An 18524-nucleotide genomic window follows, 5' to 3' on the forward strand; every position below is an offset into this window, starting at 1 on the left:
AAATTGCTTACTCATAGCTTATCACTTTGAATAAATGGTTTATTTTGCATCAAGGCTAGGCCTCTGACAGTCTGTGACCAAAACAGGAAATGTTTTTGGTACACAGATGTCCTTTTGTCAGATAACTGCATCTCTGGGCCCCATGGAGGAATTTAGCTTATGTCTAACAAGCAGGTTCTCAGCCTTACAGAAGCAAAGGCTGCAAAAGTAAAAAAAACATGGTTTAAATCCTCCAATACACCCCGACAAATCTCCACGTCCTCAAGCCTCAACAAGATGGACCTGCAGCAGGTGGCACTGTAGCATTAAAGCTGCCAACCTTCTGGACTAACTGGCCCCGCAAAGTGGAGGCCCAGTTCCAGATTAAGCCAATCACTTCCGATTCAACTAGGTATTTCTACATCGTTAGCTCTCTCGACCAGGCAACTGTTGCCCGCGTCCAAGCTCCACCAGAAAAGGGTGAATGTATGGGCTTTTTTTAAAAAAACATCATCAGCACATGCAGCCTTTCCCAACACGAGAGGGCCGCTAGACTCCTGCACTTAGACGGCCTGGGAGACAGGATGCCATCCGCATTTACGGACAAAATGCTTACACTGGCAGAAGGCCTTAAGCCTTGTATCATGTTTGAGCAAGCCTTCCTGGAACAAATGCTAGAGGACATCCAGTTCTCATGGACGCCGATTTCATTGACCCACGTAAAGTTGAAGAAAAGGCAGATGCCCTCTACTGCACCAAATGCAAAGCCCGGAGACAGACAACTAAGTGACCAGGCTGCAGCACAAGTCCAAGCAGAAGACAAGCCCCTGTCGGAGCGCTGCACCAGCTGCCTGAGCCAAGCCCCCACAAATCGGGCCCCAAGTTCCTTGTTCATACAGGAGCCGAGATAAGCGTCATTCCACTGACTTCACTGGAAACGCGCACGAGACCACACAGCCCCACGCTGCGAGCAGCCAACAACTCGACCATCCAGACCTTTGACTGGAAGTGTAAACCCCTGTGTTTCGAGGAAACGGACTTTCAGTGGCAGTTCACACTGGTAGCAGTGGACAAACCCCTGCTGGGCGTGGATTTCCATCGGACGCAGTCGTTACTTGTTGACCTGCATGGAAGACTCCTTGTCCATGCGGAGACCTTTCAGACAGAACCCCATGGAACATCTGATGAGCCAGCCACCTACCTAGCCTCTGTGGAGAACTCAGACGACCGTTACACCTGCCTGCTCACCTACTACCCGACCATTCTGTGCCCGCAGTTCACCTCCACACAACCACAGCATGGCATTCAGCACCACATCACAACCAACGGGATTCCCCCCCACCCCCAAACCACTCAAGCCCACCGCCTGGCACCAGACAAATTCAGACAAGTCAAGGAGGGATTCATTGACATGGAGGAGCTGGACATTGTCCGTATATTCGATGGCCCATGGGCTTCACCCTCCACAAGGTGCCTAAAGCCAACGGAAGTTGGCGACCCTGCAACGACTACCGTCATTTGAACAAGGCTACAGTTCCGGTCTGTTACCAAGTGCCTCACATTCAGGACTTCACGGCCAACCTTCATGGCGCACACCTTTTCAACAAAGTCAACTTGATGCAGGGGTATCATCAGATGCTGATCCACCCGGACAACATTCAGAAGACAGCTATCATCACTCCATTTGGCCTTTGAGTTCCTGAGGATGCCGTTTGGCCTGAAGAATGCTGCACAGACATTCCAGAGGTTGATGGACCTGGTAGGAGGTGACCTACCATTTCTTTTCGTTTACCTTGACGACATCCTGGTGGCAAACTGCAGGCAGAAAGAATATGTGACGCACCTATGACAACTGTTCGCTCAACTGGCACAGTTCAGTCTCACCATCAACCCCACAAAGTGTGAGTTCAGCCACAAAAAGATCAAATTCTAGGGCCACCACATCGCCAAAGATGGTATGGCGCCACAACCGTACAAGGTAGAGGCCATCCACCAGTTCCCAATGTTATGAGCCCAGAGGACCCCAAAACCCAGCAGCAATAGATATTCACCAAGACAAATGGTTACTTCAACAAATGTTGCTTTTAATTATCTTTAAACATGAAAACAGAATCACACTTTAACTTATCACTATTGACTTAACTAACCTAATTTAACCCCATTCTATTTCTAATATAATGTGTGTGTAAGTTCAGAAGAGTTCTTTGGTTCACAGTCCAATCTCACTTCAAGTTCACTGGTTGCAGGCAATTCTTATAGTGTGCACAGAATTTAACATTTACAAAGTTCACCAGGCTTTTGTGCTTGAAAGGTAAATGGTTTACCAGTCAGGAAGGTTCTTATCGGTTGTCAGAGAGAGATTTGCTGTTACAGATCATCCACAATTGATTCCTTTTTAATCAGCCACTCCAGCGTCTTGCTGATGAAACTTGCCTCCTTGGGATTCTCCGGATAATAATCTCTTTCTTTCAGGACACCATAGAGTTCCTTTTTATTTCTCTTATTCCAAGTGAAACATTAGACAGTCAGTCCTCTCCTCTTGCATGACCCACAAAGGCTTTGACCAGGCCAAATTAAGAACTCACAATACGTCTTTCAAATGGGGTTTTGCACAAGCTTGCCAGCTTGTCCTGTTCCAGTCCCAGCTGCTGTTGCTGGCTGTAACACTGTAGAAGTGGGGTGTGTGTGTGTCTCACACAGAAAGCCTGTTTGACTCTCTCTGCTTGCAAAACCACATGACCCTCTTAGAACAGCTCCAATCTGTGGCTCCGACAAGCTCTTTCATCTGCTGCCTTTTTGTAAATAACAATTCATTAATGAAGTCTCTTGGGCACTCTCCAAAGCTTTTACAAAGGCTTGGAGGTCCTGACATGTCTAGTATGAGCAGAGCTCCAGTATTTCAAATAAGATCTGTTTTAAGTGTTTGTATGTGACCTACTCTAACAAACCTTCCCCAATTTATCTCCCAAAAACATATCTGTATACTCTGTCACATCAAACCCATCCACTCTCAAAAGCCTTCAGGTGTTCGTAGGGATAGATAACCTTTATAACAGATTCATCCCCGCAGCAGCTACTACCATACACTTCCTCTTCAAACCTGATGATTGCCTCCACCAGAAACCTCGAATGAACAGACAAGGTGTCAGCCACTTTCACTAGTACTAAGGAGGCCATAGTGCGTTCAACTATGCCAGTGCACCCGCAGATGGACGCACCCACAGCACTCACGGTCACATCACAAATTCTAGTAAAACTGCCCCAACTAAGGCCTGCCCTATCAGAAAAAGATTAATGTGCGATATTTTAATACTGCCAAAATAACTACTGAATTTGGACCAAATTTGAACAATTATTGATTGTGTAGCTAGATTCTAGACTTCCTAACTGAAAGACCGCAGTCTGTTTGGATTGGGAGCAGATTATCGAGCACCATCATGCTGAGGACTGACACACTTCAGGGCTGTGCTCTCAGTCTGGTTCTGTTCACACTACTGACCCACAACTGAAATGTCATATCCAGCTCCAGTAGACATCACGTTTCCAGATGACTCAACAGTAGTTGGCCTCATCAGCAACAACTGAGAAAAGGTAGAAAACCTCATGATATGGTATGACAATAACAACCTGAGCTTCAAAGCAAGCAAGAAAAAGGAGATGATTGTGGACATCAGGACTAGGAACAACTACCCTCCGCTACCCATTAATAGCTTGGTAGTCGAGTGAGTGGAGAGCATCAAGTTCCTCAGAGTTCAACTTAATAAGTGACCTATCTTGGACACACATCTCACTCGCAGGAAGGCACAACAGCAACTGCACTTCCTTAGAAGGTGACGCAGCCATCATTCTATCAACTTTCTTCAGGAGCTCGATTACGAATGTCCTGACCAGCTGCATCACAGTGTTGAATGGCTGCTGTCGAGCATCGGATCTGAAGTTAATCCACAGAAACGTAAAAGCAGCAGAGAGAATGACTGAGGTCTCCCTCCATCATCACCACCCCACCTCCCCACCCCTCATCGATGTGATTTACTGGAATTGTTGTTTCAAGAGGGGAGATCCACTACTACTCCACATTTAGCATTTTCCAGCTTCTCCCATCGTAAAAGACACAAGTATCAGAGCCAGTATCACCAGGCTGATGAATAGCTTCTTTGCAAGGACAGTAAGACTGCTGAATCACTGATGACAGCTCATACAAATCCTGAGTCTCTGCTATTTATTTAATGCTATTTGATTATTTTTATATACCTACTACATATGTATTATTTATCTGTATGTGTTAGGTCTGGATGGATTTGCATGTTTTTGCACAGAGGATCAGAGAATGGTGTTTTGTCAGGTTGTACTTGTACAATCAGATGATAATAAACTTGGTCTTAGGAATCAAACAACGGACTTACCCCAATGCAGCCAGACAAGAGTTTCTTGAAGAGATCTTTCCTTCTTTTATCACCCATTTTATGAGACGATGGGTTTAGAAGTTTTGTATCAAACTGATCCAAGGCATCACCAGAGATTTGAGGAATCTGCTGCATTACTGTTTTTAGTTCAGGGTAACGTGGTCTCTACAAGTGAAATTCAAAAATACCATATATTGGTCTATATAGCACGTTCATTCATGCAACAAAGAAGAGCAAGCTTCTGCTCACTGTTCAGAAAATTCATTTAAAGAGGTGAAAGCGCCGCAGTTGGCATAGCGGTTAGCGCCACACGGTTACAGCACCTGTGATTGGGACTTGGGTTCAAATCCTGTGCTGCCTGTAAGGAGTTTGAAACATACCGAGGATGTTGGTTAATTGGGCGTAATTAGACAGCACAAGCTCATGGGCTGAAATGTCCTGTTACCACGCTATATATCTAAACTTAATTTAATTTTTTTTAAAGTGAATTACATATTTATCAATGATTCAAATCACATTGTACTTAACCATTTAACAAAAACTATTTAGAATGGAGCAAATACTTTCTGAAGTGTACACTGAAAAGAAAAAATGCTCGATATTGAATTCTCAGCACCCTAATTTATTAAATCTGTGGATGGAAAAATGAAAACAAATCATTTCCTAATTGAATCCAAATTCTATTAGTTACAGAATCTTTTATCCGAAACCCTTGGGCCAGACACTTTTTGGAATTTTTCAAATAGAATAATAGTAACAGTGGTTAAGTAATTGCGCTGATTTCAGATTTGCGCAGACACACTCCAACTAGAAGGGTCTCTGGACGGGGGAGGGGGTTGTGGTGGCATACATTCACTTCTTCGTTGTCGAACCCACTCAATCAGCACATGGTCAAGATGAGTTTTTTGCCCCATGCAATGTTTTCCTACTTTTTATTAGTTTCTGCTCATCACTGTCATTGTAAAACTTCAACTTATCTTTCTGCTTCTTTAAGTCACATATGGTAGTCCCCACACCATAATCTTCAGTAAGATGCTGCACAGATACACCACGATCAAGCTTCTGCAATAACTCTACTATCAATAATGATAGATGCTTCTTTTTTGCTTCTCATTATTACCCATAGATGACTCTTTTTGACATTTTCAGTCTTCAAACTCCATGTGCAGCAGAAATACGTCTGACTGGTAGGAGCACAGACACTGCACTGGATTGGGGGCTGGGGACCGACAAATTGGGCATCCGTTTATGCTGGAATTTGTCTTTTTTCCACTGGCACCTATAAAGAAAATATTCTCTAGAGTTCCATTAATTATCGACACAGGATATTCAAGCGTGAGTCCAGTGTGGGTCGTGTCAGGTCATGTTTGGTGCCAAACACGAGCTGTGGTGTGCAGATGTCATCCATGGAAAAAATGTTTGGTTTATGATTTTCTGAATTCGGATAAAAGATTTGGTAACTGTATCAGTTTTTCATCTTAAGTTTCTTACTGCTATCTCTACCCAGCTTTTTGCCTTCATTCCTGCAGGGAGCTTGCGCACATTTAGCATTTTTGCACCGTGGTCTATTTGTGCACTGAACAGAAGCTTGCAGAAGGAGGAAAACACCACAGATCTAGAGTTCTTACTGCAGTTCATTTGTGTTATGATCCTCGTGATGCTTCTGCACACAGACACCATGAAAGATAAACGCTTACTTATTTATTACCCCCGAAACAGCTCTTCCTTTCAAGTTCTAATAGCAGCCAATTATTGATTTTATCAAGCAAGTTTTTATAATAACAAGTAATTACAGGATTACTACACTTGGCATTCTTCATAAATGTTACATATTCAATAACACACATACTACCAACAAATTGTTCTTTTTTTAAAGGTGAAAGATTGGTGTTAACCAGAAATCAAATGAAAAAAAGCATCTTTCTCAAGAGCAGGTGTAGAAGTCCAATTAATCCACAAGTTTAAAAATGTCATTCTCTGTTCAAAGGTAGAACACTTGACCAATACTGAAATTACTACAATAATCCAGACTCTTGTGAGGAAATGCTGTACTTTCCAAGAAGCTTTTGAAAAGACATACATGCCTTGTTTCATGTAAATCCCCACATTTAAGAATAGCATTCTGGTCCTGACCCAAAGTCTCAAAATCTTTTATTGCTATATTTGGCTTCAACAAAACTAATTTAATGACTGAAAGATACTTAGAATGGAAAACATGCAATACAAATTTGAGTCAGACTAGAATTCGTGCAATGCAAATTTTCCTCTTACGTGTATCGTTAAGTATGAGGCTTCTTGAAGCAAGTATAAATTTCATTAGCATCACCAACTTAAAAACATCAGAAATAAATGGATACAATGTCAAAAGGAGGAGCAGGTGATCAAAAGCATGCTCCAAAGTAGTTGATAGCAGAATTGACATACAAGGCAGGACTAGATAGTGACCCATCATCCCTGGAGTACAGAATTAGAATCAGACAAATGTATAAAACAGAATAGACTTTTGAGAAGGTTCCTGATGAGTCCAAAGCTGCTTCAGGATGTCATTTATGCTATTTATAACCAAGATCAGGAGAAATTTTCTCACCCAAAGATTGTCTGACCTATAGATATTTCTCCAAAAGGCAACTGTGGAGGTCAAATTATCACTGAAATTGATATTTTTCTTACTCCAAAAGGAATGAAAGATCATATATGGGGAGAAGGCAGGCACAGGGTTCTGAAGTGGATGATTGGCCATGATTGTGTTAAATGGTTCATCAAGCCCAAAAGAGCAAATACACTACACTTGCTATTTTCTTGAAAAAAAAATTTTAAATAGCATTTCAAAGAAATACCAGAAAGTTGAAAACTTTGAAAAAGAAATGGGATGAAGGAAGAATATACAGGAGAGAAAGGGATATATGAATAGATCTCTAAACAAACAGTAGGTAGCACAGCTGGAGGAGCTGTTGCCTCACACCTCCAGGTTTAGTCACGACTACTGGTGCAAGATGTGAAATTTACACAGGGGGAAGGGGAGGACAGCAACATGATTGTTGAGATAATAAAATGGGATCAATGTCAATGGGTACTTGATGGTTGGGTGGAATCATTTAATACATAGGAGTTAATACATAGGAGTTGGGATGTTATGATGAGGTAGTGCAAGACATTAGTGAGATCAAATTTGGAGTATTGTGTGCAGTTCAGGTCGCCAAACTACAAGAATATCAGTAAGATTGAAAGAATGCAGAAAAGATTTATTAGGATGTTGCCGGGTCTTCAGGAATTGAGTTACAGGAAAAGATTAAACAGGTTAGGACTCTATTCCTTGAAGCATAGAAGAATGAGGGGAGATTTGATAGAGGTTTACAAAATTATGAGAGGTATAGACCGAAAAAATGTGAGTAGGCTCTTTCCACAGATTAGGAGAGATAAAGACAAGAAAACATGGACTTTGAGTGAAAGGGGAAGGTGGTGAGAGTGGTGGGAATGTGGAACGAATTACCATCTGGCTTGGTAAATGCAGGCTCAATCTTAAGTTTTAAATAAACTCCAGGAGAGGTCTGGAGGGTTATGGAATGGGTGCAGATCAGTGGGACCAGAGGTATGATGTTTTCGGCTCAGATTAGAGGGGACAAAAATTTTAATAAAATGGAAACCAGCCCTACGTCACTAGATTTAGTGATCAGTGAAGTTAATAAAGTGCAACGGGTTGCTCCAAAGTTTGGGACCAATGAAAGACATCCTCCCATTTATCCAATCTACATTGTAAATTGAGCTGTAAACCTAACCATGATTCTTGCCTTAACCCTCAGAACATTTGGAGGACCTTCGCTATGCAAATTTACTACTTTCTATCCATCCATCAATGAGTGCACTTCAAAAGGTACAGTTTGTAAAGAAATTTAGAACATTAAGGTGGTGAAGAATGCTGTGTACATTTTTATTGTTGATGCACAAATTAAAAGCCATGCAACCCACTCAAAATTCTTAATAAATACAAAATTCAAATTGATGAGAATGCACAATTTAATACACTTGCTCATCAATCAGATGCTTACCAGTGCCTCATATATCATGAAGGCAAGATTGACCAATGCTGCGAGGCAACCTTCATGTTGTCCATGCATCTGCAACCCTCGAAGAACACTCATGAAAAACCAACTCGCAGCTTCAGAATGTAGAGTTGCTGACAATACCTGAATTTAAAAAAATCCAAACTGAACATTGAGATTATAACATAGAAAATAATAAGGAATTGCATAAGGAGTCTGCAAAAGGAATGGGAATGGGCAGAATAAAAAAACATTTCACAACTGTAGATATGAAAAACATGGTGAAAAATAATGAAACAACTTGGACATTTTTAAGATTTGGAATTGGAGTACTTTCACAAGTTTGTGCAGTAGATACTGGTTTTCACCTGGGACTGCAGTATGTGAAAAAAGCTCTGAAAAATCTACCATTAGATGCAGCACCAAATCAAGCTACTGGTCACCTGTTCAAACACCGAGATACATCAGACATCCAGGCATTTGTGGATGCTTGACAGCAATTTGAAGGTCAGATGCCAGCACCTCTAAACATTGAACTCAGAACAGAGAATGCACATATGAAGGAGAGACTGGATGCATTTTGCATCTGCTCACTCAACGTTACACCAGAATGACTTAATAGGATCACCAACCATTTCAAAAATGTGTTTCCCCTCTAAAAATGTACTTGATTTACAATAAATGATTGACAAAAAGAAAACCATTCAGACTCTTCACACCATTTGTGTTGTATCCACACATTTCAATCACTAAACATTGTTACATTCATTTTATATTTAGCAGCACTGCTACTGCTATGGCACCTTACTGTTACTCACCCCCCACCCCACCACCATGTTGTTTGAGGGGCTTTTACTCAGTCTCAGACCCTCAATGCCCAGTAATGAAAGGACTCGAGACTGTGGTCCACTGGCCCACCTGGAGAACGACACTTCATACTCCAGGCTGCTATTCGTTGACTACAGCTCAGCATTTCCCAGAGGCTGGTGGAGAAGCTGCCCTTGCTGGGACTCAACACCCCTCCCTGGAATTGGATCCAGCACTTCTTCACAGAAAGACCAGTCTTTCCAGGTCAGTAGTACAATATCGAGCACCATCACGTTGAGCTGTGTGCTACCCACTCCAGTTCATGCTACTGACCTACAACTGCATTGCCAGATCCAGCTCCAACAATGTCATCAAGTTTGCAAATGACATAACAGTATTGCCTCATCAGCAACAGTAATAAGTCTCACTACGGAGAAGAGGTGAAAAATCTCATGAAATGGAGCAAGAGTAACAACCTGAGTCTCAACATGGACAAGATGAAGAAGATGATCGTGGACTTCAGGAGGACCAGGAACGACTACCCTCCACTACAAATCAACAACTGTAGTGGAAAGAGTGGAGAGCACCAGGTTCCTTGGAGTTCTCTTAACTAATGACCTATTGTAGACACTCAACATCTCTTCACTTGTCAGGAAGGTTCAACAGCAACTGCACTTCCTGAAAAGACTGAAGTGGGCAAGGCTATCGACAACCTTTTATAGGAGCTCTATCGAGAGCATCCCGGCCAGCTGCATCAGTGTTGTACGGTTGCTGCAGAGAAATGGGTTGGAGGTCAATCCACAGGACCACAAGAGTGGCAGAGAGGATCACTGAGTCTCCCTCTCCCACCAACCCCCACCCTCAATCGACGTGATCTAACAGCATTGTTGTCTGAAGAGGGCACAAAATCATTGAGGACCCCTTCCACTCTGCACACAGCATCCTTCAGCTGCTCCTGTCAGGGAAGAGATACAGGAGTATCAGAACCAACACCACCAGGCTGAGGAACAGCTTCTTCCCACGGGCAGTGAGAAAGCTGAATAACCCAAGGAACTGCTCACACTAACCATCTGGGACTCTCATTTGCACAAAGCAATCATTATTTATTTAATTTTATAGATAAAATACTTGTCCTGCGTATGTATTATTTGTTTGTATGTGTGTTATGTCTGGTTGTGTCTCTGCATGTCTTCGCACCAAATAATTATTTATTTAATTTTATGGATAAAATACTTGTCCTGCATATGTATTTTTTGTTTGTATGTGTGTTATGTCTGGTTGTGTCTCTGCATGTCTTTGCAGCCAGAACTGGAGAACGCTGTTTTGTCATGTGGTACTTATATAATCAGATGAAAATAAACTTGAATAAAGTCGATTTGGTCCTTCCCCTCAGGACCACACATTGGCTAGCTAAGCCTCAGCATGTACTTCTACAGCCTAGAATGTGCCAGCTGGCTGCATTCCCTCACCAACATCTCCGAGTGCTGAAAGACCAAGTTTCAGGCAGGCCAAAGTGCGTCTTTCACTGAGTTGATGACCTTCCCGCAGTTCTAGATGTCTGATACTGCGTGCTTCCCTAAGAACAGCCCATAAGTCAGAGAGTTCTCTGCACACTGAACAGGACCTTTGCATCTTTCTCTACACTCTTAGTGAATCTGCATTCTGCAGAGGTTGGCGATTGTCTCCACTACATTGCATATCAGGGACAATGTTCGTTGTTGGTGTTGTTCCTGTGGTACATACAGGAAGGATCTGACTAGGAGGGCACCACTTACCGCCAGCCAAGCCAAGTCCTGGTGCTTGTTCATGAGCATTGCAATGAGGTATTCTGCCAAATGTCGTGGAAAGTCTGTTCGGGGAACCATCCTACCATGTCCATGAGTCTTTGTGTCTGCAAAATGTTCCATGCTGACCACTGCCTGATGGACATACTCAAAAGGGTTGGTCTGGACAAACTTTTGCACAAAGGTGATAGGCTGTGGCAAAGTCTGACTGGGACATTGCAAAGCAAAGGAGCCAAGCCCATCCTGTGCCACATACAGAGGTACTGAGAGCACCGTTGTACCTGATGCCCAGGTTCTTTTCTGTTATTGAGAGGGAGCGACTTATCCACAAACCCAATTTCTGGTGGACCCTTGCAATCAACTCTGCATTCTTCGGCCCCTCCAAACTAGAAACCCAAAACCTTCAGGTAGTCAGATTTAACTGTGAAGGGGATGGTGAGAAGAGGTTAGCACTCAATTTAAAATATTAATATATAATTTAAAATTTTGACATCCAATGCCCAGTCCATCAGAACCCACCACACCTCCTGGATAAATAGGGTCAATTCATCCACTTCTCTGCGTCTGGAAAAATGAGGGGTGGGTATCGCAGATGGTGGATATGAACAAAGGTCTAATTCCAGGAAAAGACTGCGCTGCACGTGTTTATTTGAATATGTTGCAAAGCAGACGCAAAAATCTTCAGTTTGCACAATATTGATCGCCATAAAATTAACAAATGAAGTAACCCCAATGTGAATATATAGCTGATAGGAGAATTTAAAGTAAACAGTTCAATATAACTGGCATAATTTCTGTAAGATTTGAAAATATTTTGCTTGCCAAGAAAAATAATTCAATTTGAGTGAAAGGGAAGAAACACCTAATGCTGAACTAAGAAATCAAAATAGAAACGTTGGAAATTTGAAGTTTCTAATTAATCAATTAATACATAGAAAATGTACTAAAACTATAGAAGACTCCTTTCTCAGTTAAGGAAGGAGTATCACAAAAACAACGATGAAAAGAAATCATCCAAATTGTAAGATTCACGAAAATGCTTTTAGCTTGAAAGTAATAATTCCAAAGTAAGATTTTTCTTTCCTATTTATTCTACATGAACATGTGGTTCAGTTTGCGAGATCGCCAATACAATCCTGGTTCAAGTTGCATTATAGGGGGAACAGTTAGTGGAAGACCAGAAAACAGAGACCGCATTTCCATTACTGAGCATTATTCATCAATCATCTGCTGGGATGAATGCAAATCCACAGTAATGAGAATGCTACAATGTCCTATAAAGCCAAATAACCTGACATCTTTGGCATTTGCTAGCAGATAACCATACATCAATGTGCATCATCATTAACTAACCAGTACACATTAAAGAAATATTAAAATATGTTGGCTTAAAGACTTTGTTAAATTCAAAACAACACAATGGCTGGACTAAATGCACAATTCACTGATTAACCACCTTCACTGTTAAAGGCTCTGCAAATCTCAAATCTTCAATGCAACTACCCAAACTCAGAGGCCTAACAAAATACTTGACCCGTACTTGCCTGTTTGATCAATGGCCAACAGAGCTGCAGAGTTGCTCGTTGGCACGTTATAGTGTCATTCCAAGTGACAGCACTGTAACAAGTTGCCAACAACGCCTTACAGATTTCCTAAATACAAAAAAAGTCAGAACAATTAACATCACCTTAAAAACGGGTCAATTCAGCAATGCCAAATCAGTTCCAAAAGAAAACCACAAGAAAATATAAAAACATGGTGAATAAATGCTTGTCCACAACTCATATGCCTTAAAAAAAATTCAACCAAACTATGTTTATAAAAAAGGGCAAATAATTTTACCTCAGACTTCAGCAGACACTTTCCAAGGTCAGTAAGTTCTTCAGATCCAACATGCGGACCATCATTTGTGCTCATCATTTCATCATCTATTAAAAAAAATCTACACGTTTGATACAGTATCAGCTTTTTACAGTAAATTGAATACATTCAGCAAGAAGTATATTTTCTCATATTAAAGTTATAACCTGGCACTAAATGTAATGGAAGATTTACAGATGCCCTCCAAACCTTTTAATCACAAGAAAAACATCATGAATCAAACCGAAAACAAATTTTGCTATTAAATGAACAAAAATTGCAACTTGGACAGTAAAACAAATTAAGGAGTGAGAGTTGAAATATTTCCACATCAGCAAGGATCACCAAAACTTAGTGGCAGTAAAACTAAATTCTGCAACCAAAAGGTTAACCTAATTTTTAAAAATACAAACATAGCTGCATTTACGCAAGGGATTACACTTTGATCAGGAGCATTGAAAAATCAAATACAGGTACACGATCTTTATCCAGAACCCTTGGGGGCCAGTGTGTTCTGGATTTCAGAAAGCCAGATTTAAGCCCTCTTGAATCGTGCTGCCATATCCACCCCCACCCTCTTCCAGTCACCCTGCTGTCTCCCCCCACACCCCCCTCGCCCGCCCGACTCGCGCTGCCGGTCCCTCGCCCGCCCGACTCGCGCTGCCGGTCCCTCGCCCGCCCGACTCGCGCTGCCGGTCCCTCGCCCGCCCGACTCGCGCTGCCGGTCCCTCGCCCGCCCGACTCGCGCTGCCGGTCCCTCGCCCGCCCGACTCGCGCTGCCGGTCCCTCGCCCGCCCGACTCGCGCTGCCGGTCCCTCGCCCGCCCGACTCGCGCTGCCGGTCCCTCGCCCGCCCGACTCGCGCTGCCGGTCCCTCGCCCGCCCGACTCGCGCTGCCGGTCCCTCGCCCGCCCGACTCGCGCTGCCGGTCCCTCGCCCGCCCGACTCGCGCTGCCGGTCCCTCGCCCGCCCGACTCGCGCTGCCGGTCCCTCGCCCGCCCGACTCGCGCTGCCGGTCCCTCGCCCGCCCGACTCGCGCTGCCGGTCCCTCGCCCGCCCGACTCGCGCTGCCGGTCCCTCGCCCGCCCGACTCGCGCTGCCGGTCCCTCGCCCGCCCGACTCGCGCTGCCGGTCCCTCGCCCGCCCGACTCGCGCTGCCGGTCCCTCGCCCGCCCGACTCGCGCTGCCGGTCCCTCGCCCGCCCGACTCGCGCTGCCGGTCCCTCGCCCGCCCGACTCGCGCTGCCGGTCCCTCGCCCGCCCGACTCGCGCTGCCGGTCCCTCGCCCGCCCGACTCGCGCTGCCGGTCCCTCGCCCGCCCGACTCGCGCTGCCGGTCCCTCGCCCGCCCGACTCGCGCTGCCGGTCCCTCGCCCGCCCGACTCGCGCTGCCGGTCCCTCGCCCGCCCGACTCGCGCTGCCGGTCCCTCGCCCGCCCGACTCGCGCTGCCGGTCCCTCGCCCGCCCGACTCGCGCTGCCGGTCCCTCGCCCGCCCGACTCGCGCTGCCGGTCCCTCGCCCGCCCGACTCGCGCTGCCGGTCCCTCGCCCGCCCGACTCGCGCTGCCGGTCCCTCGCCCGCCCGACTCGCGCTGCCGGTCCCTCGCCCGCCCGACTCGCGCTGCCGGTCCCTCGCCCGCCCGACTCGCGCTGCCGGTCCCTCGCCCGCCCGACTCGCGCTGCCGGTCCCTCGCCCGCCCGACTCGCGCTGCCACCTCTCTCCCCACTTGCCAGATTTTGGAGCTTTCCAGATTTTAGATGTCCAGATAAAGAATTGTGTACCTGTACTAGTAACACCACTGTATACAGAGAAATTAACAACATTTATAAACCTTTGTAATGCCCCCTAATAGAATAATATTAGAATTCTGAACTGTACAGCAAGGATACAGGACTTTGAGCCAATTCATCCATGCACACCGTTGCACATCTGAGCTGGTCTCATTTGTTGGTCAGGCCATACAAGGAATACTGCACATCTTGTGTAGTTGAAGCATGACATCCCAACACCCGCATTCAGTGCCATGACCATAAACATGCCAAACGCCTTCTTCACCACCATGTCTAACTGTGTTGCCACTTTCAAGGATCTATGTACCTGTGGGTCTCTGTTTTACAACAATCCCCAGGGTCCTGCATTTAATGTTTAAATCATGGTTTGTCAAGTCAAAATACAACACCTCACACTTATCTGAATTAAGGGCTATCTGTTCTGCCCAGTAACTCCGTTGATCAAGATCCCTTTGTAATTTTAAGTAACCTTCCTCACTGTCCAGCATGCCACCAACATTCTCATCCAGATCATTAAAATGAACAATGAACAGGGTACCCAGCACCAATCCTTACAGCACACCACGACCCTCTGTCTCTTTCTGCTCAGCCAGTTTTGCATTCAAATTGACTAGTCACTCTGGACCCCAAGGGATCTGATCTTCCAGACAAATCAGGTCAAAAGCCTTGTTGAAGTTCACCATCTTGCCCTCAACCTTCTTTACCTCTTCAAAGAAAAACTTAATCAAATTCACAAGAAACCACTTCCCATGCTCTCTAATCTGTCTTTGCCTTTAACTGCTGAAACAATAGAATTCCCATTATCTGGAATTTAATCAACCAGAAACTCAAACAACCAGCAAAAAACACAGCAAGGAAATAATAAATAAAATTTCAGATAAATAAGACTTGGTGGATGGACTTGCTGGAGAGTGCTGAGACTTTGTTGGATACCTGCTGAATTAGCAATACCCCTCAAATGTGCATTCATTCTTTTCAGTGCTACATGTGTGGAGGCAAGTCAGGCTGTCAGCTTGAGGAAGGAGCGCTGAGGGCCTGGTCGGGACACTTGTGTGGAGCTAAATTGGGTTGTCAGCACAAGGAAGGTGCACCGAGGGCCTGGCCGGGATACTTGCACGGAAGCGAGTCAGGTGGTCAGCACAAGGAAGGTGCGCCAAAACCCTAGCAGGGACACTTGCATGGAGGTGAGTCGGATTGTCAGCACAAGGAAGTTAATACCTTTAAAAAAAGTTACAGGAATTACCTGGATAAAGTGAAATATTTAAAATAAACAAGAATAAATTTAAAAAATTACATGTTTAAAACTATAAAAGTAAATTTACTCCAAAGCAACATACAACCTCTTGAAGATGGGAGCAAACATTCAGCCAATGGAGCTCCCTGGTCATGCCCCACATGCAGCAACTGTTTGAATAAAGTTTCAATAAAGTTGTGATGGAATGAAATGACAGCACCCAGGAGGAAGAGCTGGCTGATGCTGCTGGGCAACTATCCCAAAGTGTCTTCCTTTTCCTGCCTTGTAATATTCTTTATTTTTAATCAGTATCAGGTACATTAGTAAGGCTTTATCTGTAAACTTGAGGGAAGAGATTAATCACGACGACGTCACAGTTAGCATAGTGGCTAGTGCAACACTATTACAGCACCAACAACTGGGATTAGAATTTAAAATTATGGGAATTATATTAAAGTGATAGTGATATAATTAAAGACTACAATACGGATTGCAATCCGCCTCACGGACTCGTCCCCTGAAACTCTCTGGGATCAGCTGAAGACTGCCATACTGCAATCCACTGAAGAGGTACTGGGCTTCTCCTCCAGGAAAAACAAGGACTGGTTCAACAAAAACAACCAGGAAATCCAGGAGCTGCTGGCAAAGAAGCGAGCTACCCACCAGGCTCACCTTGCAATGCCGTCCTGGCCAGAGAAGAAACGAGCCTTCCGTCGCGCATGCAGCCATCTTCAGCGCAAACTCCGGGAGATCCAAAATGAGTGGTGGACTAGCCTCGCCAAACGAACCCAGCTCAGCACGGACATTGGCGACTTCAGGGGTTTTTACGAGGCTCTAAAGGCTGTGAACGGCCCCTCACCCCAAGTCCAAAGCCCGCTGCGCAGCTCAGATGGCAAAGTCCTCCTAAGCGACAAGATCTCCATCCTCAACTGATGGTCAGAACACTTCCAATCTCTTTTCAGTGCCAACTGCTTAGTCCAAGAATCCGCCCTGCTCCAGCTCCCTCAACAGCCCTTAAGGCTAGAGCTGGATGAGGTCCTCACCCGGGAAGAGACATATAAGGCAATTGAACAACTGAAAAGTGGCAAAGCAGCAGGTATGGATAGAATCCCCCCAGAGGTCTGGAAGGCTGGCGGCAAAACTCTGCAGGCCAAATTGCATGAGTGTTTCAAGCTCTGCTGGGACCAAGGAAATCTGCCTCAGGACCTTCGTAATGCCATCATCATCACCCTGTACAAAAACAAAGGCGAGAAATCTGACTGCTCAAACTACATTGCGAGCAAAATCTTCGCTAGGATTCTCCTAAATAGAATAATACCTAGTGTCGCCGAAAATGTTCTCCCAGAATCAGTGCGGCTTTCACGCAAACAGAGGAACTACTGACATGGTCTTTGCCCTCAGACAGCTCCAAGTGCAGAGAACAAAACAAAGGACTCTACATCACCTTTGTTGACCTCACCAAAGCCTTCGACACCGTGAGTAGGAAAGGGCTTTGGCAAATACTAGAGCGCCTCGGATGCCCCCCAGAGTTCCTCAACATGGTTATCCAACTGCATGAAAACCAACAAGGTCGGGTCAGATACAGCAATGAACTCTCTGAATCCTTCTCCATTAACAATGGTGTGAAGCAAGGCTGCGTTCTCGCACCAACCCTCTTTTCAATCTTCTTCAGCATGATGCTGAAACAAGCCATGAAAGACCTCAACAATGAAGACGCTGTTTACATCCGGTACCGCACGGATGGCAGTCTCTTCAATCTGAGGCGCCTGCAAGCTCACACCAAGACACAAGAGCAACTTGTCCGTGAACTACTCTTTGCAGACGATGCCGCTTTAGTTGCCCATTCAGAGCCAGCTCTTCAGCGCTTGACGTCCAGTTTTGCGGAAACTGCCAAAATGTTTGGCCTGGAAGTCAGCCTGAAGAAAACTGAGGTCCTCCATCAGCCAGCTCCCCACCATGACTACCAGCCCCCCCACATCTCCATCGGGCACACAAAACTCAAAACGGTCAACCAGTTTACCTATCTCAGCTGCACCATTTCATCGGATGCAAGGATCGACAACGAGATAGACAACAGACTCGCCAAAGCAAATAGCACCTTTGGAAGACTACACAAAAGAGTCTGGAAAAACAACCAACTGAAAAACCTCACAAAGATTAGCGTATACAGAGCCGTTGTCATACCCTCACTGCTGTTCGGCTCCGAGTCGTGGGTCCTTTACCGGCATCACCTACGGCTCCTAGAACGCTTCCACCAGCGTTGTTTCTGCTCCATCCTCAACATTCATTGGAGCGACTTCATCTCCAACATCGAAGTACTTGAGATGGCAGAGGCTGACAGCATGGAATCCACGCTGCTGAAGATCATACTGCACTGGGTAGGTCATGTCTCCAGAATGGAGGACCATCACCTTACCAAGATCGTGTTATATGGCAAGCTCTCCACTGGCCACCGAGACAGAGGTGCACCAAAGAGGTACAAGGACTGCCTAAAGAAAGCTCTTGGTGCCTGCCACATTGACCACCACCAGTGGACTGATATCGCCTCCAACCATGCATCTTGGCGCCTCACAGTTCGGCAGGCAGCAACCTCCTTTGAAGAAGACTGCAGAGTCCACCTCACTGACAAA

General features: G+C 45.0%; 1 protein-coding gene across 1 annotated transcript in view; it reads right to left on the reverse strand.

Moving 5' to 3' along the window:
* The window catches only part of LOC138760435 (exportin-5), a 175784-nt gene that overhangs the window by 4746 nt on the left and 152514 nt on the right, over positions 1 to 18524 (reverse strand). The window contains exons 29-32 of the mRNA XM_069931026.1: positions 12856 to 12941; positions 12558 to 12665; positions 8429 to 8566; positions 4383 to 4547 (exon numbers count right to left, since the gene is read on the reverse strand). Coding sequence (XP_069787127.1) covers positions 4383 to 4547; positions 8429 to 8566; positions 12558 to 12665; positions 12856 to 12941 — 497 coding nt within the window. The remainder of the gene's footprint in view (positions 1 to 4382; positions 4548 to 8428; positions 8567 to 12557; positions 12666 to 12855; positions 12942 to 18524) is intronic.

Source organism: Narcine bancroftii, chromosome 4 (assembly GCF_036971445.1).
Source record: "Narcine bancroftii isolate sNarBan1 chromosome 4, sNarBan1.hap1, whole genome shotgun sequence".
Lineage (NCBI taxonomy): Eukaryota > Metazoa > Chordata > Chondrichthyes > Torpediniformes > Narcinidae > Narcine > Narcine bancroftii.